The sequence below is a fragment of the Mercenaria mercenaria genome, unplaced genomic scaffold, assembly GCF_021730395.1.
Source record: "Mercenaria mercenaria strain notata unplaced genomic scaffold, MADL_Memer_1 contig_4535, whole genome shotgun sequence".
Taxonomy (NCBI): domain Eukaryota; kingdom Metazoa; phylum Mollusca; class Bivalvia; order Venerida; family Veneridae; genus Mercenaria; species Mercenaria mercenaria.
In genome coordinates this window covers 18002-40352 of record NW_026462771.1, presented here as the reverse complement: position 1 = coordinate 40352, position 22351 = coordinate 18002, and the positions used below count along the sequence as shown (strand labels likewise).

At 36.3% G+C, this 22351-nt stretch overlaps 1 protein-coding gene across 1 annotated transcript in view; it reads left to right on the top strand.

Annotated features, from left to right (window-relative positions):
• LOC123533888 (nonsense-mediated mRNA decay factor SMG9-like) overlaps nucleotides 1-22351 on the top strand; it is a gene marked incomplete at its 3' end in the record, with an annotated part of 45711 nt that overhangs the window by 5870 nt on the left and 17490 nt on the right. The window contains 5 exon segments of the mRNA XM_053535148.1: nucleotides 147-236; nucleotides 5083-5287; nucleotides 5778-5866; nucleotides 7864-7976; nucleotides 10337-10448. Of these exon segments, the coding sequence (XP_053391123.1) occupies nucleotides 147-236; nucleotides 5083-5287; nucleotides 5778-5866; nucleotides 7864-7976; nucleotides 10337-10448 (609 nt within the window).

Here is a 22351-nt window from a genome sequence, read left to right as displayed (position 1 = left end):
GTGTTTTACAAACAGCTCGTGTGTTGTCAGCCAACAGCCATTCAGGCCAGCCATCTGTTAGACACAAATGGTGTATCCTGCAATGACTTTAAAAATACTGGTGAGAGATGATAATATACTTTTATCAACTTACTTGTTCATTTCAGGAGAGAGATTACGATGGTGATACTAGTAGTAGTCAGCCAACATCTAGACCCATTATACTGGCAAAACACCCGGAAAATGAGTCTTCACAGGTACTGCTTCAATCATAGAAATCTTAAGTAAATATACTGCAATATATTGTTTGCTGCAAAGTTCTGAAGCTGTCCCCACTTGAAACAGTGTTCAACATGTAGCTCCAAGTTCTCAAACTGTCCCAACAAGTGTCCCCCAAAACAGCAATTCGCAGCTTCCTGTCCCCCAAAACAATAGCATACTCCTCCCAGTCCTCAAGCTTTTCCAGGGATGATGTTTAGTGTGCATCTCCAAGCCCTGTCCTAGCAACAGTATGCAGCTTCCAGTTCACAGAAAGCTGCTGAAAACAAAAGCATGCAGAGCTCTCCAAGTCTTGAAACTGTCACTAAAAACAATGGAATACAGCTCCTAATATACACACTTTCCTACAGAAACATACAGTATGGAGCTCCCAGTCTTCAAGCTGTACCAACTACCAAGTAGTTAAGTATGCCGCTCCTCATTCTTAGTCTGTCCCCGCAGAAAGAACAGCGTGCAGATCCCAGTCCACAAGATGTCTACAAAAACAACATGCAGTTCTGAGTCCTTGAGCTCTTTCCCATAAACAATGTTGAGTTTGCATCACCCAATCCTTAGTCTGTCCTGGAACAACCATACGTAGCTCCCAGTCCTTACGTTGTCTCCAGAAAAAAACAGAATATTGCTCCCAGTCCTCAAGCTGTCTGGCAAAAATATGTATGCGAATTCCAGGCCTCACACTGTCACCACAAAACAGCAGCATACCTTTAAACTGTATCATGCAGCTCAAAGTCCTCACATACCTTCAAAACAGCATACAAGTCCATAGTCCTCAAGCTGTTTATCAAAACAACAGAATGCAGCTCCCAGTTCTTAAACTGTCACCCTAAAACAATAGAATGTAGCTTCCAATTTACAGGCCATACTAAAAGTTCATGGTCCTCAAGCTGACCCCAAAAGAACATCAGGCAACTCCAAATACTTAGCTGTCACCCTTAAACAACATAATCTTTCAGTCTAAAAGCTGTCTCTAAGAAGCAATAATTCTGCCATAACTTTGCTCTTAAAGAAATGTTCAAATTAATGTATGATTATAGGGGTGTCATGATACGCCTGAAGCATACCACGATATAATATATCAATGCATTATCATCTCATTGCAGTACGTACCGCAGTATACTGCTTCATCAACTAGTTTTGTGACTTTAGATTCTTTTACTATTGTAAAACCTTTATACGCCTCCATACTCTTCAAATAGGTTGTAGAAAGAAAACAGAAGCTAAAACAAATATCACTCCAAGGTTTTGAATAGAAATATTAGTGTTTCATGACTAGAAATAGAAATTAGAATTATTTAGAAAATAATTAACATAAGGAATGTAGATGTCTGTAAGTCAATTACATTCTGGAAGTTATTGCATGTACTATACTGCACTGTTTCAACATGATTAGTTCTTCTTAAAAAGCTTATAATTACTTTCTACAACTTATTTTTAGAGCATGGACATGTGTCAAACTTCCAGTTTCACTCTCGGATGATGCCGGTCAATATGCGTTAAGTTAAATGTCCCGCCACTGTATTTTACGATACCATTGCTGAACTGACAGATTGCAATACCATTGACAATTTTCTTTGTCTGCGGGTCGTATTTCAACCCAAAATGAGATCTGAGATTTTCTCTCTTTGCCTTTTTAGCTCGACTATTCGAAGAATAGTCTAGCTATTCTACTCACCCTGGCGTCGGCGTCGGCGTCGGCGTCACACCTTGGTTAAGTTTTTGCATGCAAGTACATACAATCATTTAAAGGCATATAGCTTTGAAACTTATTTATTCTTTTTCTAGGTCAATTACCAACCTCACTGGGTCAAGTTCCATAACTCTAACATGTATTTTGAGCAAATTATGCCCCCTTTTGGACTTAGAAAATTCTGGTTAAAGTTTTACATGCAAGTTACTATCTCCAAAACTAATGCAGATATTGAATTGAAACTTCACATGTGTCTTCAGGGTTATAAAACTAGTTGATAGCACCAAGTCCCATAACTCTGACCTTCATTTTGGCAAATTTATGCCCCCTTTTGTACTTAGAAAATTTTGGTTAAAGTTTTGCGTGCAAGTACATACAGCTATTACTAAAAGGCATATAGATTTGAAACTTATTTTTTCTTTTTCTAGATCAATTACCTACCTCACTGGGTCAAGTCCCATAACTCTGACATGTATTTTGGCCAAATTATGCCCCCTTTTGGACTTAGAAAATTCTGGTTAAAGTTTTGCATGCAAGTACATACAGCTATTACTAAAAGGCATATTGATTTGAAACTTATTTTTTCTTTTTCTAGATCAATTACCTACCTCACTGGGTCAAGTCCCATAACTCTGACATGTATTTTGAGCAAATTATGCCCCCTTTTGGACTTGGAAAATCCTGGTTAAAGTTTTGCGTGCAAGTACATACAGCTATTTCTAAAAGGCATATTGATTTGAAACTTATTTTTTCTTTTTCTAGATCAATTACCTACCTCACTGGGTCAAGTCCCATAACTCTGACATGTATTTTGAGCAAATAATGCCCCCTTTTGGACTCAGAAAATCCTGGTTACAGTTTTACATGCAAGTTACTATCTCCAAAACTAATGCAGATACTAAATTGAAACTTCACATGTGTCTTCGGGGTTATAAAACTAGTTGATAGAATCAAGTCCCATAACTCTGACATGTATTTTGGGCAAATTATGCCCCTTTTTGGACTTAGAAAATCCTGGTTAAAGTTTTGCGTGCAAGTACATACAGCTATTACCAAAAGGCATATAGCTTTGAAACTTATTTATTCTTTTTCTAGGTCAGTTACCAACCTCACTGGGTCAAGTTCCATAACTCTTAACAGATATGGAATTGAAACTTAACATGTTTCTTTGGGGTTATTAAACTAGTTGATAGCATCAAGTCCCATAACTCTGATATGCATTTTGGTCAAATTATGTCCCGTTTCAAACTTAAAACTCTTTTGATATTTAACATTTTGGGTAATAATTTCCTGCTTCTGTGACAATATTTCGAATAGTCGAGCTTGGCTGTCTTACGGACAGCTGTTGTTGTTCACAACAGTTTTAAAGCTTCCATGTTGTTAATATTTAATCATTGTCATAGAAAGATGGATTCATGCGGTAATCAAATGCTGTAAGCACCTGCATGACCTGGAACACTTAATTATGTCTCCCCCAGGAGACATATTGTTTTTGCCCTGTCCGTCCGTCCGTACGTCACACTTCATTTCCGAGCAATACCTGGAGAACCATTTGACCTAGAACCTTCAAACTTCATAGGGTTGTAGGGCTGCTGGAGTAGACGACCCCTATGTGTTTTTGGGGTCACTCGTCAAAGGTCAAGGTCACAGGGCCTGAACATTGAAAACCATTTCCGATCAATAACTAGAGAACCACTTGACCCAGAATGTTGAAACTTCATAGGATGATTGCCATGAAGAGTAGATGACCCCTATTGATTTTGGGGTCACTCCGTCAAAGGTCAAGGTCACAGGGGCCTGAACATTGAAAACCATTTCCGATCAATAACTAGAGAACCACTTGACCCAGAATGTTGAAACTTCATAGGATGATTGGTCATGAAGAGTAGATGACCCCTATTGATTTTGGGGTCACTCCATAAAAGGTCAAGGTCACAGCGGCCTGAACATGGAAAACCATTTCCGATCAATAACTAGAGAACCACTTGGCCCAGAATGTTGAAACTTCATAGGATGATTGTACATGCAAAGTAGATGACCCCTATCGATTTTGGGGTCACTCCATTTAAGGTCAAGGTCACAGGGGCCTGAACATTGAAAACCATTCCGGTCAGTAACTTGAGAACCACTTGACCCAGAATGTTGAAACTTAATAGGATAATTGGTAATGCAGAGTAGATGACCCCTATTGATTTTGGGGTCACTCTGTGAAAGATCAAGGTCACAGGGGCCTGAACATTGAAAACCATTTCCGGTCAGTAACTTGAGAACCACTTGACCCAGAATGATGAAACTTCATAGGATGATTGGTCATGCAGAGTAGATGACCCCTAACGATTTTAGGGTCACTCTGTTAAAGGTCAAGGCCACAGGGGCCTGAACATGGAAAACCATTTCCAATCAATAACTTGAGAACCTCTCGACCCAGAATGTTGAAATTTCATAGGATGATTGTTCATGCAGAGTAAATGACCCCTATTGTTTTTGGGGTCACTCCGTTAAAGGTCAAGGTCACAGAGGCCTGAACATTGATAACCAGTTCCGATCAATAACTTGAGAACCACTTGACCCAGAATGTTGAAACTTCATAGGATGATTGAACATGCAGAGTAGATGACCCCTATCTATTTTGAGGTCACTTGATCAAAGGTCAAGGTCAAAGGAGCCTGAAAAGTGACTTGAGAACCACTAGGCCAAGAGTGTTGAAATTTAGCGGGATGACTGGACATGCCAAGTAGATGATCCCTATTGCAGCCAACCATCAGTGTCTCTTTGACTTTCGCTCCTGACCCCTATTGACTTCTTGCCTATAGGACTTTGCATTGCGGGAGACATGCGCTTTTTTACAAAAGCATTTTCTAGTTAATCCATTAAATTTATGGAACTAATATTCCGAATAAACCATGAAAAAATTGCAGTTCGCGAAACACATTTGATAAAGAAAAAATGCGAGGAAATAACGTAGAAAACCGGTATGTTGGTTGCGTATCGTGGTGCAAAACAGTTTTGGCAACATATTGCAATATGCCAGTTTATCGTGACACCCCTATATGATTATATCAAAAGCTTTTTACTTAACAAATTATTTGTACTTCAAGTAAGTTTCTGTTGACCAATTTTAGTTTTGCTTTATTTAGGTATCCTCGTCAGGCCGTGGTTCAACATCAACTTCTCCCACACCATCAAATCGCCAGTCAGAAAAGCCAGTGACGGTACTGAAACCACGAGGCGAAGATTCACGTAGAACCCTGTCATCCTCTTTGTCATTACCTAGTATACCTGTAAGTACTGTACAGGGAGAAACTCCACTGCAGCAGACATTCTTACAGAGAACTATTGAAGGTAAATAAATACCAAGTACAAGATCATAGCATCTTACTTTGGTGGTTTAGCCTTCCAATTTTGTGTTCAAATAAGAATCTTAAAGTTGATCTTTCAGTAGGTTCTTTATCTAGTCTTGCAGTCTGAAGAACTGACAGATTTTAAGTACAAGATCGTAGCTTCTTATTTTGGTGGTTTAGCTTTTCAGATTTATGTTTAAATAAGGATACGAAAGTTAATCTTTCAGTACGTTGTTTATTTATTTATACGATCTGAAGGACAGACAGATTTCTTGCAAAAGTGACCAAAATTTTGCAGGCAGGTCAGGTTAAAAGTCAGATTAAAACTTGGCAAACTATTAGAAATATACTTCCCTTTTGTTAGATGTTTATTTCATTGTTTGTATTGTTAAGAGGTAAGCTTGAAGCTTGAATATCCAGTCAGAAAATTGCCATTGTGACCCTGATGTGACATCCGATGTGACCTCTCATTAATGTTGTTCATGTTTTAGGAACAAGCAGATTATCTGGCCCTACAGAAATGTCCCACTGCACAAAGTTGATAGATGAACACCACCAGTGGTGTGAAACTGCCTGTGAAGTAAGTGAATATCATATCTTTACAATTTATTTTGCAATAAACAATCACTCTTCAATTTGAATGCCTTGTGTGGCAATACATTTGGATGATAAATGTATGAAAAATTATTTCCTTTTGTCACAGAAATTATTAAAGAGCTGTCATGTGCTACATCTTTAAAATTCTAATTATGAACTAAGTAAAAACAAGAGCAGAACTTAACATTTATTTTTTTACCATATCTGTTTTTTTTAGCTCACCTGTCACAAAGTGACAAGGTGAGCTTTTGTGATCGCGCAGTGTCCGTCGTGCGTGCGTGCGTCCGTCCGTAAACTTTTTGCTTGTGACCACTCTAGAGGTCACATTTTTCATGGGATCTTTATGAAAATTGGTCAGAATGTTCATCTTGATGATATCTAGGTCAAGTTCAAAACTGGGTCACGTGCGGTCAAAAACTAGGTCAGTAGGTCTAAAAATAGAAAAACCTTGTGACCACTCTAGAGGTCACATTTTTCATGGGATCTTCATGAAAGTTGGTCAGAATGTTCATCTTGATGATATCTAGGCCAAGTTCGAAACTGGGTCACGTGCGGTCAAAAACTAGGTCAGTAGGTCTAAAAATAGAAAAACCTTGTGACCACTCTAGAGGTCACATTTTTCATGGGATCTTTATGAAAGTTGGTCAGAATGTTCATCTTGATGATATCTAGGTCAGGTTCGAAAGTGGGTCACGTGCCTTCAAAAACTAGGTCAGTAGGTCTAAAAATAGAAAAACCTTGTGACCTCTCTAGAGGCCATATATTTCAAAAGATCTTCATGAAAATTGGTCAGAACGTTCACCTTGATGATATCTAGGTCAAGTTCGAAACTTGGTCACGTGCCGTCAAAAACTAGGCCATATTTTTCATGGGATCTGTATGAAAATTAATCTGAATGTTCATCTTGATGATATCTAGATCAAGTTCGAAAGTGGGTCACGTGCCATCAAAAACTAGGTCAGTAGGTCAGATAATAGAAAAACCTTGTGACCTCTGTAAAGGCCATATTTTTCATTGGATCTGTATGAAAATTGGTCTGAATGTTCATCTTAATAATATCTAGGTCAAGTTCAAACAGGGTCATGTGCGGTCAAAAACTAGGTCAGTAGGTCTAAAAATAGAAAAACCTTGTGACCTCTCTAGAGGCCATACTTATGAATGGATCTCCATAAAAATTGGTCAGAATGTTCACCTTGATGTTATCTAGTTCAAGTTTGAAACTGGGTCACGTGCTATAAAAAACTAGGTCAGTAGGTCAAATAATAAAAAACCTTGTGACCTCTCTAGAGGCCATACTTTTCATGGGATCTGTATGAAAGTTGGTCTGAATGTTCATCTTGATGATATCTAGCAAGTCAAGTTTGAAACTGAATCAACTGCAGTCAAAAACCAGGTCAGTAGGTCTAAAATTATTAAAATCTTTTGACCTCTCTAGAGGCCATATTTTTCAATGGATCTTCATGAAAATTGATCTGAATGTTCACCTTGATGATATCTAGATCAGTTTCGAAACTGGGTCATGTGCGGTCAAAAACTAGGCCAGTAGGTATAAAAATAGAAAAACCTTGTGACCTCTCTAGAGGCCATATTTTTCATGAGATCTTCATGAAAATTAGTGAGAATGTTCACCTTGATGATATCTAGGTAAAGTTCAAAACAGGGTCACGTACCTTCGAAAACTAGGTCAATAGGTGAAATAATAGAAAAACCTAGAGACCATATTTTTCAGTGGATCTTCATGAAAATTGGTCAGAATTTTTATCTTGATAATATCTAGGTCAAGTTCAAAACTGGGTCACATGAGCTCAAAAACTAGGTCACTATGTCAAATAATAGAAAAAACGATGTCATACTCAAAACTGGGTCATGTGGGAAGAGGTGAGCGATTCAGGACCATCATGGTCCTCTTGTTTATACATATGCTATAGTTTAAGAATGTTGGACATTAAACACAAGCTTATTTGAATGCATTATTTTCAGTCATTATTGGAGCAAACAGATTTCTTGGTAGTGGGTGTGATAGGGTTACAAGGTACAGGCAAGTCAACCATTCTGTCACTTCTAGCTGGCAATACAGAAATAGATGCTCACAGGTAAACACTGTTCTTCATCTTAGTGTATAATAAGGTAACAAGGTACATACAAATCTGCAGGCTTTCCAGCCTGCATACTCCTTAGATGAACCTTTCAAAGTTGTCTAAATGGTTGCAGAGAGTCTGCCGGAGCCAAAAATTGTAATATCTGTAAAGAGCATAGATTAAACAGCAGGTCTAATTTTAAAGTAATTTTGTACAAATGTTCCTTGGATTACTGTCTTCCGAGATAGTAAAACTTATTCTGAGGTGTCAAAAAAAACACCCCTGAATGCCAGAGGACATAGTCACTTCATTATATGTACATGGTGGAAACTTCAAAAAATCTTCTTGTCAAAAACTGATGGCTCAAATTTGAAATAATCTCACAAAAATGATCCTTTGTTGAAAAAATGTGGCAGCTAGAGCTGGGTAAATTTTTTCTTTATGAATTTAGTGGGAATTTTAAAAATCTAATAAGAAACTGCTGGCCATACACTGAAATAAGTTCACAGGAATATTTTGAGTGACTCTTAACCCAGGTTGTTGAGAATACTTCCATTTATCAGAAAGCATGGCTGCCAGTTTTCCTGTATGAATACAGTGGAAACTTTAAAAATCATTTTGTCAGAAACTGTTGACCCAATTTTAGAGTTATTTCACATAAATGTTTTAGTTGTCCCTGTACAAAGACTTACAAGTCAATTTGACTTGTCAAAAAATGTGTCTGCCAGAGGGCATGGTCACATTTTTCCTTTTCTGAATATAGAATATAGTGGAAGCGTTTTTTAGCTCACCTGAGGTCACTTGATTTTACATAGGAAAATCTTAAAAAAATCTTCTTCTCAAAATCCAGAAGCCCTAGAGCTTAGATATTTGACATGTAGCATTGCCTAGAGGACCTCTACTAAAATTGTTCAAATCATGACCCCAGGGTCAAAATTGACCTCGCCCCAGGGGTCACTTGATTTTACATATAGAAAAATCTTCAAAAATTTTCTAAAAATAAACCAGAAGGCCTAGAGCTTAGATATTTGACATGTAGCATTGCCTAGTGGACCTCTACAAAATTTGTTCAAATCATGAACCCCAAGGTCAAAATTGACCCCGCCCCATGGGGTCACTTGATTTTACATAGGAAAATCTTCAAAAAATTTCTAAAAATAAACCAGAAGTCCTAGAGCATAGATATTTGACATGTAGCATTGCCTAGAGGACCTCTACAAAAAATTTTCAAATCATAATCCCCGGGGTCAAAATTGACCCCACCCCAGGGGTCACTTGATTTTACATAGGAAAGTCTTCAAAAATTTTCTAAAAATAAACCAGAAGGCCTAGATCTTAGATATTTGATATATAGCATTGCCTAGTAGACTTCTACAAAATTTGTTCAAATCATGACCCCCGGGGTCAAATTGACCCCGCCCCATGGGGTTACTTGATTGTACATAAAAAAACATTTTCAAAATAAACCAGAAGGCCTAGAGCTTAGATATTTCATATGTAGCATTGCCTAGTGGACCTCTACAAAATTTGTTCAAATCATGAACCCCGGGGTTAAAATTGACCTCACCCCAGGGGTCACTTGATTTTACATAGGAAAATCTTCAAAAAATTTCTTAAAAGAAACCAGAAGGCTTAGATCTTAGATATTTGACATGTAGCATTGCCTAGTAGACTTCTACAAAATTTGTTCAAATCATGACCTCCGGGGTCAAATTGACCCCACCCCAGGGGGTTACTTGTTTAGCTTTAGCAAAGAATTTTTTTCAAGAAAGCAATTAAACTCAGGTGAGCGATATAGGGCCATCATGGCCCTCTTGTTTGTTAGAACGTGCCTGCCTGATTTCAAAATCATTTTACTTGACCCTTTACTAAAGGTTGTTCATATTATTCTGATTTGTAAAAAATGATAACTTTGGACGAAACTGGCATCTAGTTTAAAAATATACTTTAGCTTTTGTGATCGCCCTTTGGCAGTTGTACATCGTTGGTCCACAATTGCTTATCAAACTTGCACAAAACTTGTATTGTCATAATATTTTAATTCCTTTTGATAACTGGCCAGATCCCGTTACGGGTTCCAGATTTATGGCCCCTTACAGGGCCAAAACTTGCTATTTTTGGCTTGTGAACATGATAGAGACCACATTTTGCAATCAACTTTACCAAACTTGCACACAACTTGTATGGGCATAATATCTTGGTTCCTTTCGAAAACTGGCCGGATCCCATCATTGGTTCCAGAGTTATGGCCTTTAACAGGGAAAAAATATGCTATTGTTTTAGCAGGTGTGCAAAATAGGGTCATTATAACCCTCATGTTGTATATCCAATTTGGTGGAGCTACAAGTTCACTGAATATTCTTGTTTTTTTGCAGGAATTATGTGTTCCCTCCACAGTCTAGAGCTATTAGAGAAGAGTGCGGTCACATGACTAATGGTATAGACATCTTTGTTACATCACAGAGGGTTATCTTCCTTGATTGTCAGGTAAAATAACTCACAATTTTTTTGGTCAAGATTTTGTAATATGAAGGATATTGCAAAAAAATTCATGTGAGCGTAAGAAGTTTTTTTACGGTACATATATATTAATTAAGTGTATAAACTAAGGATGGCAACGAATAGCATTTTTGGTATAAGAATATTCGGTCAACCTTTCGAATGTATATTCGAATATTCGGCCATTTACTGATCAACAAATCAACTCAAAATCCTACATGTTTATCATACTCCAATCAGCGACATGCATTAAATCTACTTTCATTTACACTGGAAATAATTCAGACATTGACAGATTAAAACTGACAAATCGTTCTCTCGCTTGTTCATCATTTGGGTTTTTTGCCTTCATGTACATACGATTTATATAGGATTTATTACTTACAGGGATGTAGCCTTCACGTAAGTGAGGTCTCTCCACACATATGACACGTAACCGACTTCTCAGTGGATGATTGCGTGAACAATCTCGATACGCTAATATACAAAATGACACGTCTGACAAAGACAGAAGCCATTTCCGCGAGAATTTATAACAAAAGCAGGGTTCAAATTTAGACATGCATACTTGCTAAAAGCCAGTGGAAATTTAGAATAGCTAGTGGCCTGAAAAAGCACTCGCTTTTTTTAGCGAGTCAATGAAATATCAGGCAAATGTAATATTCCTAAAGAAAAATATGACTGTACAATAATTAAAGTTCCAAATATAGTTCCATTTGAATCTGATCCAATCACAGTCATAAAAAAAGTTCAAATAGGTGTATGACATAACTGCTTCCGGTGTAAATCATTTCGGAATACGCGGACAGATACGTTGAGTGGTAAATGACGTTTTTCAGGTATCGAGTACTCTGATTGGTTCTTAAAATTTAGTAACTATAATTAGCCTATTGGAATCTCAAAATGTGAAAAAAAGAAATGTCGGTGAAAATTACCAACTTTTTGAAACGGACGATATTGGCAGCTGACAAAACCGACGAGGCCAGTGTGCCAAAACACATGATGATTCGGAGATAAAGCCAGTAACCACCAGTGTCAAAACAGTAAAAAAATGGCAGAGAGAAATTAATGTCTACTTTGAAATGGTTCTCAGCAATCAAACAACAGCACTTGACAGTTCATCTAAGGTTATTATAGACTGTTTACAACTAGCGTATCAAAACGTCTAATATTTATTGAACGTCGAAGGATTTGTTTGCATTATGATTTAAAAATAATTCAGTAACCCAAATAAATTTCCTAGAAAAGAATATTGAAATGATACGGATGGTCAGCTCCCTAAATTTTGTAACTAAAAATAGATCGCTATTTTGGAATTCCAACAGTAGTATTTAAGAAATACTTTGAATTGTGTCAGCTGCCATTTCTATAAAATACCCGTGTTTAATTTTAGCTAGTATCTTTTGTTTTTAGCTAGTGAACAAAAAAGGCACTAGCTGATTCTAGCTAGTAGAAAATATTGTTAAATTTGACCCCTGGAAAGGGGGGTTTTGGCAAAAACAGTGGTGTGGGAGACATATTGATTTACTCCAGTCTGTGCATGTCTGTCAAAAAGCTTGTCCGCACTCTTAAGTTGACATTTCTCATCCGATCTTCACCAAACTTCAACAAAGTATGTCTGCCAATAAGTGCTCGGCCAAGTTTGATAACTAGCCAAATCGGCCAAGACACTTCAGAATTATGGCCTTTGAATTACGAAAACAACACTCAGATTACTTGCGCATTTTTGACCCCAAACTGGCGAGTTTACTGCTTTTAAAAGTAGTATAGGGGCCCTTTTTTTGTGTCAAGAAAGCGCATGCACATGTGGATCTAGTAAACAGTATATAAAGACAAACTTACTATTTAGATGATTAGGCAGTTGTGGGAGACATGTGCTTTTCTCAAAAGCATCTCTAGTTTTTCATGATGTTATATTTTTTCCAAAAATTCAAATAATGAAACAGTATTTGAATATTTGTGTAATAAACGAATATTCGTTGCTATCCCTAGTATAAACAGATTAAATACAAAGGGCCTCCGTGGCTGAGTGGTTACGGTCGCTGACTTCAAATCACTTGCCTTTCATTGTTGTGGGTTTGAGCCTCACTCGGGGGTGTTGAATACTTCATGTGAGGAAACCATCCAGCTGGCTTAAGGGATGTTGGTTGTTCTACCCAGATGCCAATAATGCAAGAGAGGCAACTGAAGTCTTCCTCCACCATCAAAGCTGGAGTGTAGCCGTATGGCCTAATTAAAGATAAATAGTTAACATTCATGTTGAGATTTCTCATAAATATTGCTTATAGATGATTTATGTACTGTAAAACACTTGAAATTCGCGAGATCTTTATTTCGCGAATTTGTCCCGATTTTTGGCATTTTATTATTTCGCGAAATCTTAAATTCGCGATGTTAAAATTGTAATTTTAAATTTGCGAATGTGAATTCGGAAGAAAACAGGAAGTACGACTGCATTCGGTTACTTTCTGCAATTATGGTACCTGTATGACGTCACTGTTAAAAGTTTATTCTCCGGTCCGCTAGTGCGTGTTACGCTTTTTATTGATAGCAGATTAATGCCTTTAATATCACTGTTGTATAGTCGTCAATAAATTGTTCCTTTCTTTTGTTATTACGTAGCTTTAATATCCGTAACATTTACAAATGTTAGAAGTATCAGATTGGGTTTGAAACCGGCTATAATCACAATGTAATTACGTGCTGGTGAGCTCATGGACGATGGAAGAAAAAGGTTCAAAACAGGTAAAATAAATAAGTTTAAACTAAAAAATATCATGGCTCGACTGGGACTCCATATTTACAATGAACGCTTGATCTTTGAACATTTATTATGCACCCAATCATTGCAAACTTTTCACAGTTTCTTTCAGTTTCGTTAGGCGTGAAAAATAACTGCGTGTATGTATGCCAATTTCAAGTTGTACATGAAAGCTTGTTTTGAGGAGTTTTATGCTAAGGAAATCGCCGTCCAATTAAAGGATAGTAACATTGACTCTGTAAATTTTGATTTGCACTTGTCCACTGTGAAACCACTGCACGCTAAATGGCTTGTTAAAACCATGCAGAAAATTGAGAACGACACTGATATGGTACAAAGTGGCTGGATTCAGGCTGGAATTCACGTCACAGCTTAATTTAGAATTACTAGTACTTAGTACATGTACTATAGTATTGTAATGGAAGACTTTGTTTGAGCGGTCATGTACAGTAACACCGTTAGTTTCTTCCTTTGTGCTGATCGATACGTCATGAATTGGATAAATGTTTACTATTAAATAATAAAGATTATACTTTGCTGTATACATGTATATTTTGTATATAATATAGTCATTTAACCGTACTTGTTGAACTATGGTGGAATCACGCAAAATCACAATAACTGAATTTCGTAAGTGCGAACATTTATCGTTCAGACACTATTTCGGACATCAGCGAATTTCGGATAAACATGAACAGGTAAAGCTTTTTTTCGCGGTCACTTCGAATTCGCGAGTACTTAACCTCGCGAATATTAGCGAAAATTAAATTCTCGCGAATAAAAGGTGTTTTACAGTATGTACATAAGCAACCTAAAAGGCATTCTGACTTGTCCTGCAAATTAGGCCTAAAAAAGATTCTTGTTTCTGGTCACGGGCTAAAAATATTTCATTATTTTTTGATGCCCACAAAGGTGGGCATATTAAATCGCACTGTCCATCCGTCCGCCCATGCGTGTGTGAGTCTGTGTGTCCGGTTAATTCTTTCATCCATCAAGGGATTTTGAAATAACTTGGAATAAATGTTCACCATAATGAGACAACATGTGTTGCGCAAGACCCAGACCCCTAGCTCCAAGGTCAAGGTCACACTGAGAAGTCTAAGGCTTTTCTTGTCTGGTTCATAACTCATATCAGCCATTTATCAGGGGATTTGAAAATAATTTGAAACAGATGTTATCCATATTGAGAATGTGTGTCACGCTTGTAACCACAGCCTCTTTGGTCAAGGTCAAGGTCATGAAATGATTTATGATTTTTTTACGCATACAGCTGTAGCATTCTTGGGCCTCTTCGGGGCATTTGTCACCAATAGAGACAGCTCTTGTTTTTTAGCTCACCTGTCACGTAGTGACAGGGTGAGCTTTTGTGATCGCCCTTCGTCCGTCGTCCGTCCACAATTTCTTGTCTGCAGGACAGTGGTTTCATTTTTGATTTTATTTTAACCAAACTTGCACACAAGTTGTATCACCATAAGATCTCAGTTGCTTTCTTGAACTGGCCAGATCCCTTTATGAGTTCCAGAGTTATGGCCCTTGAAAGGGCCAAAATTAGCTATTTTGACCTTGTCTGCACAATAGCAGCTTCATTTATGATTTGATTTTTACCAAACTTGCACACAACTTGTATCACCATAAGATCTTGGTTCCTTTCTTGAACTGAAAAGATCCCGTTATGGGTTCCAGAGTTATGGCCACTGAAAGGGCCAAAATTAGCTATTTTGACCTTGTCTGCACAAAAGCAGCTTTATTTATGATTTGATTTTTACCAAACTTGCACACAACTTGTATCACCATAAGATCTTGGTTCCTTTCTTGAACTGACAAGATCCCGTTATGGGTTCCAGAGTTATGGCCCCTGAAAGGGCCAAAATTAGCTATTTTGACCTTGTCTGCACAATAGCAGCTTTATTTATGATTTGATTTTTACCAAACTTGCACAAAACTTGTACCGACATAAGATCTTGGTTCCTTCCTTGAACTGGCCAGATCCCTTTATGGGTTCCAGAGTTATGGCCCCTGAAAGGGCCAAAATTAACTATTTTGACCTTGTCTGCACAATAGCAGCTTTATTTATGATTTGATTTTTACCAAACTTGCACACAACTTGTATGGACATAAGATCTTGGTTCCTTTCTTGAACTGGCCAGATCCCTTTATGGTTCCAGAGTTATGGCCCCTGAAAGGGCCAAAATTAGCCATTTTGACCTTGTCTGCACAATAGCAGCTTTATATATGAATGGATTTTTACTAAACTTACACACAACTTGTATCCCCATAAGATCTTGGTTCCTTTCTTGAACTGGCCAGATCCAATTTTGGGTTCCAAAGTTACGGCCCCTGAAAGGGCCAGAATTAGCTATTTTGACCTTGTTTGCACAATAGTAGCTTTATTTATGACTTGATTTTTACCAAACTTGCACACAACTTGTATCACCATAAGATCTTGGCTCCTTTTTTGAACTGGCTAGATTGCTATATGGGTTCCAGAGTTATGGCCCCTGAAAGGCCAGAATTAGCTATTTTGACCTTGTCTGCACAATAGCAGCTTCATTTATTATTTGAATTTAATCACACTTGCACAAAACTTGTGTCACCATAAGATCTTGGTTCCTTTCTTGAACCGGCCATATCCCATAATAGGTTCCAGAGTTATGGCCCCTGAAAGGGCCAAAATTAGCTATTTTGACCTTGTCTGCACAATAGCAGCTTCATTTATGATTTGATTTTAACCAGACTTGCACACAACTTGTATCACCATAAGATCTCGATTCCTTTTTATACGCCCTAAGGGATGTATTATGTTATCGCCTGGGTGTCCGTCTGTCTGTTGGTTAGCAATTTCCCTTCAGCTCTGTAACTCTTGAACCCCTTGAAGGATTTCAAAGGAACCTGACACAAATGTTCACCTCATCAAAAGGATGTGCAGAGCGCATGTTTCGGATGGGTCACTTTAAGGTCAAGATCACGCTAAGGGGTCAAAGGTCATATGACTTTTTTTGTGTGTATATTGCTCTGCATTTGCATTGCATTGCAGTGCTCTTGTTTTTATTTGGGAGATCCTTCTTTTGTTCACTTACAATTATTATGTCTCCCCCCCCCCCCCCCCCCCCCCCCAAAGCAGGCCCGTGTCCAGGATTTTTTTTGCTGGGGGGGGGGGGGCCAACCTGTGGTGGGTTCTGGAGGGTGTCGAAAAATTTTTAATATGGCACATGAAAAGATGCATTTACCTGCTATCTGAAACACTTTTAAGGATGCATGAATGTATCATATATTTAATGAAAAGTCTATTTTTTAATCATTTCATCAAGCCTTTTCAATGTACCGTAATAATTCTATTTATAGCCCGGGCGTTTATTAGAAACACGGTCGGCTCAAAAGTTAGGGATGGGCGAATATTAGAGACAAATCACCAGCAAACATTCAAAATCTTGATGTAATATTTATTTTTGAACATACCGGTGACTATAAGAAAGTAATGATGTGATAGTCGTACAAAAATAGGTAACGGCCGTACTAGATCGGTACTATAACCGGCCAAGCTAAACTCAGAAAATACATGATTTAAATTTAATTTATTCTGTCATGAATATAGTATCAAGTATTTTTGTTCGTGATTCTGTCATTTTCAAGCAAATTTAAACAACACCCTATTGTTTTAAATCAAAGCGCCTTGAATCTAATAATGATTAAATTTCCCTTGAGGGACCCCTGTCTCGAAATGTCAGACTAGTGACGTGACGTAATTACGAAAAGCGCGCGCCTTTGCATTAGCACATGTTTACCTGGGTCAATACACATTACAATGTATATATGATATGTCGGCATGTGTGTTAGTTTCAGTTAAAGCAGCCATGAAAGGTTATGTTCATAAAAATAATCATCCTTTCGGAACTATACTGACATGCATATTTGAACTCGAAAACGAATACAGTGATAGTGCTATTGTTCGTGCAAGGAGTGGGCATTGAAATACCGTGTTCATATAAAATATATGGAATTATAGACAAGAAAAGTGATATACGATCTTACATCAGAAGGGAAATAAGAAAACTCGCTGTTTAACCAGTAAAAGGTAGGATTATTTTCTAAGATTCATGGGATGGGCGCTTATTAGATAACATCCTATTTTTGATTTTTTTCGAAAAAAAGGCCGTTTTTTGTACAAAAAGTCGGGACTGGGCGTTTATTAGAGCATGGGCTATAAATAGAATTATTACGGTATGTATGATTGTACAGTCACAGTGTATGGACTTCATTTTTCTGTGTGATACCCAGGTCTCAGTGTATTGGCTCTGATATCTACCAATCCAATGTATAACCAGCTACCAGTAATAAAGAAGCTAGTGGTTTGAAAATCAACTTTATTTATCATAATAAAACCAACTATATGATTGTCAGCAATAATTATACTACATTTAAATCAAATGAATAAAATTTCATTCATTCTACCCTTTTCTTTCAATCATGATATAAAAAAACTTTTTTCTAATTAAAATGAAATAATGTGTGTAATTTCACTAAAAAGAAAGTTATCAAAACTGCTCAAAATTGATATAAAAAATGACATGAATTGTAGAAAAATGATTTACTAAGAAAAACACAAAAATATTTTTTGAACTTTTTCTACATTTCTTGTGTTCTAAGCAAATATAATGGAAAAAAATCGTTGAAGTTTTAAGATGATTTATATAGATTTACTGAGAAACTACTTTTAAAACTATGAGAGTTTTTAAGTAAGGTTATTGGACCCAGAGGAGTAAAATTGATACAGTAGTTTCAAATTCATAATTGTTTGTAAAATGAAAAGTAAGGATAAATATCTATCAATCTAATAAATTTGGGGAATGTGCCTTAATGTAAAAACAAAATACAACCATCATAATGTTTCAATTTTCAGATTCATTTTAAGATTTACTTAACCAACAATGTTATGATCATTTTATAACACTTCCAAAGAGTAAAAAAACAATAGTTTCTCCACTACCTAATCAAGTACCAGGTTTATAAAGCTTGTGATCAAAGAAGCATGTACAGATAAACTTTTACCTGTAACATGCCTGGGGCTAATTTCCACTACCAGACAGGTTTTATGGCTCTTTAGCCTGTGTATTGCTGTCAAATCAAGCCAATTACGCTGGTGTATAAATTTGTTAATTGAGGGGCCCATAGTAATAAAAATCGTAACTAGCCAGCCAGCTGGGGGGGCCTGGGCCCGCTGGCCCCCGACCTGGACACGTGCATGTAAAGTCCGGGTAAAATGTAATCATTACCCAAGTGAAATTAGTATCATTCCACAATGTTTTGGACATGTTAAAATTATGAATATCACATAAGCATAATAATTATTTTGCACAACAGTATATATTGTATCACATCTACATGTTTTAAGGTATATAGCTAATCTATAAATCAGGGTTTCACTTGGACCAGTCTATGTTTTAGGAATTGGCCAGATATATTGTATTGTATGGCATAAAGAAGACTTATATTGGGTCTTAATTAACATTCATTCATTCATACATACTTAAATGTGGATAGTTTTAGTTTCATTATATTCTTGTTACTTTGTTTTTCATTATTCTAAGCTGCTTTTGTTTTATCATGCAGCTATGACATGTTTTTCTATTTTTAGAATTTAAACAAAGAGATTATTTTTATCACCAAGGTCAAGGTTTAATGCAATCTGTTAGATAATATCTGATAGGTCAGTGTGATGAGCAAAGATGCTGACCAATCAGATTAAGTGTTACATTTTTGTCAAGACTGCAGTGACACCTGCAGGATATTGTTATCTCAGTAGATTTTTGGCAGAATGTGGTCATGCTTTCCTTCAGACCAAAACATCTAAAAAGGTATGATTTAATTAATTAATAATATTTGATAATAATTTTAGGAACTTTGGCATTTTTCTTACCTTGGAGATACTAGAAATTACTGGAATTATTTTCATTAATTTACAACAAAATTTGATTAAGTAATTAATTAAGTGATTAAATTGCTTTGTTTTAAGTGGCAGCCATCTTGGATTCTTTATTTAAAAATATGTTTTATAATTAAGGTAACTTTTGTGAGGGCTTGCTGCTACACAACAACTATGTAATAGCACAGAATCACTAAGACTATTTTCACACTCATTCAAACAGCATGTAGCACTTCTTTTTAACAAGAATAAATGTTTGGTTAACTTGTTCATTTTGACAGCAATTTATGTAATTATTTTAGAGCAATAATTATTTTAGTGTGTACTGTTTTGCCACAGTTTCCATACAACATCACATTTTAAAGACTTGGTTATGCCCTCTACAGACGGTAGGTTTTTGTTGTACAACACCAATTAAATTCCAAGATGTACAGCCAAATATTATCGTGTGTATGATGCTATTCCTTAATTTCGTAAATCTTAAGTCTTGACTTATAGATTAGGACATGTTCAATTTCGTAAGTTTTGCCTTACATACCACCCACGTTGACAAGCAACAAATTGGTAAATAATTAGTTGATAAGAGGCAAGTGAATGAAATTCCAGAAACAACTGCCCCAAAAATAAACACAAATTTAAATATAAAATGGCTTCTAATGCATAATGGAAAAAGATGACACTGAAAAGTTAAATGATTTGAGCTGCGCCATGTGAAAACCAATATAGTGTGTTTCCAACCAGCTTCCGCGCAGTCTGCTCCATGCTGTTCGCTAACGGTTTCTCTAATTGCAATAGACTTTGAAATCAAACATCATTGAACCTGACAAGACTGCGCGGATGCACAGGCTGGTCTGCATCCATGCTGGTCGCAAAGCCACTATGTTGGTTTTCTCATGGTGTGGCTTATTTGTGTCATGCGTAATCAAATTCATGGGACATAAAAAAGTGAATATCATTTTTTATTATTAATGGTTACATTCTTTTCAGTACCTGATGCACTATGTTTACTAGGTAAATCTCTGTGATTTATATTGGAATGGAATACTGTCTGTATGTGAAAAATGTACAATTTCAAAATTGTACATCTTTGAGATAATTAGTGTTGTACAACAAAAACCTACCGTCTGTAGAGGGCTTTAGCTATCATTAACAGTGATTTTGCCTTGTTTCATACTGTCACTCTTAGATCATGTGTTTAGATTATTATTTTGTCAATAATTAATATTAAGAAAGAAAAGTAAAAATTTGGTTGGTTTGAAATTTATTCAGCATAATTTTTGTTTTTATTTTCCCTTCTAAAGTAAAGGATTCAAGATTCAAGATTCAAAGTTTATTTCTTGTAACGTATACATAAAGTATCTTGTTACAAACAGATGTATTAACAAATACAACGTGACAGCTTCAAATAACACGCACACGTACGCACGCACGCGCGCGCGCGCACACACACACATATATATATATATATACACAAGCGTACACATAGTTACACTCGTACACAAAAACATAAAAATACATATAAATGTTATTGATTATTGCATAGAGAAACTAAGTATGTTCGTTAATATCTTAAATAGAGAGGATGAACTAAAGAACTGCATTGTAATCTTACATTTGCTCTGGCTCTAAACTGGCATTACTGTACTATAAAGCGTTGTCATTAATCATATAATCTCCTATGATTTGAAACGGCACGAACTGATTTTAATGAAATACAATTAAGAGTTACATTACAGTATTTAACACGCACGTATAATATCTTTAAGATGATAAATAATCGTAGCCTGCAGATACGGGCAAAAGGATGTAGTAAATCTGCATTGAAATACAAAGTATATACTATAGTGTCAATAGAGTAAACTAAACATATGATAATTTGAACTTGCAATACTACATGGAGCATATAGATATAACTTGTGATATGTAGGTATAATTCTACAGACAAATAATCTACCATAGATACAAACAATTAAGCTGCTCATTTCTTTATACATAACATTATGCATACAGAACTGAACCCATAACGATTACAATCGCTATGATATGCATTAAAGCGTATAACAACACACTGGCCACATCATAAGCCTTACCGTACGTTAGCAAGGCTTAAGGTACAAACATAGACTACTAACTTTACTGTAGGCCTCTGTGACAGCAAACCTTGCCGAAACGAAATACAAGGTTTGCTGTATAGGCCTAATAATAAACGAAATGAAGTACAAGACACAAATAGTTAGTTCCATATAAATGCTGAGGTAATGTCTTGCATAAAGAAATCAGCGCGTACAAAATTCTAATTTATGTCAAACAGTATGAACATACATTACACAACCGCAGTAGAAAACATACATCTGATTCAATAGCATACAACGAGTAATAACGGTTCGACAGACATAGCTTTCAATACAAAATAGTGCAATGGCTCTGGGAATAACTGGTACACTGCACTTAAATACTGAAATTGGCGCAATTATAGCGCTAGTTAATATGATTACTAAGTAATAGGTTATGAATGCATGGGGTGATTTGAAAATACCGTATGACCCGTTGTAAGTTCTTACAAAATATTATAATATAGTCACATTATGTTCAATCATGTCTATGTATTTACAACAATCATATTCTGCCGTAAAGCAAAAGCATGATATACAAATTTGGCAAGATTCAATATAACTGATTTCTTATTGGATTGCATTAGCTGAGTAAACTTAAATACACTTGGCCTAACACAATAATACGGCTTAATGTACCGTGTACGAATTTCTCTATAGGCGTTACATTTCTTCACAAAATGAAATTCGTCCTCAATGTCGTTAGTATTACATATTCTACAAGTAAAGGGTGGTGTCATCCTGACATGTCAGTATTTCTGATGTAATAGTTTATTGAATAACTACTTCCAAGCTAACTATTAAAAGAACTATTACAGTCAAATACCGTTACCTTGATATTCAAAAACTTGCATTGACGTATCGGAAGTTCGGCGTAATGACATCGTCTTAGGACTACATTTTGAATCTGTGTATCACTTACCATGTTTTTATTTACCATGCTTCTTTTAGAGGGTTTGAAAGGGGAAAGAAATACTATTTAACGTAAATAAATCATAATTTTATTGACGAAACAAAAAATCGTAATTTCAGTAGTGCATACATTCAACTTTGTGAAGTGTTGCTGGATACTGTAAAATCATTTAATTTCGTGGGCATC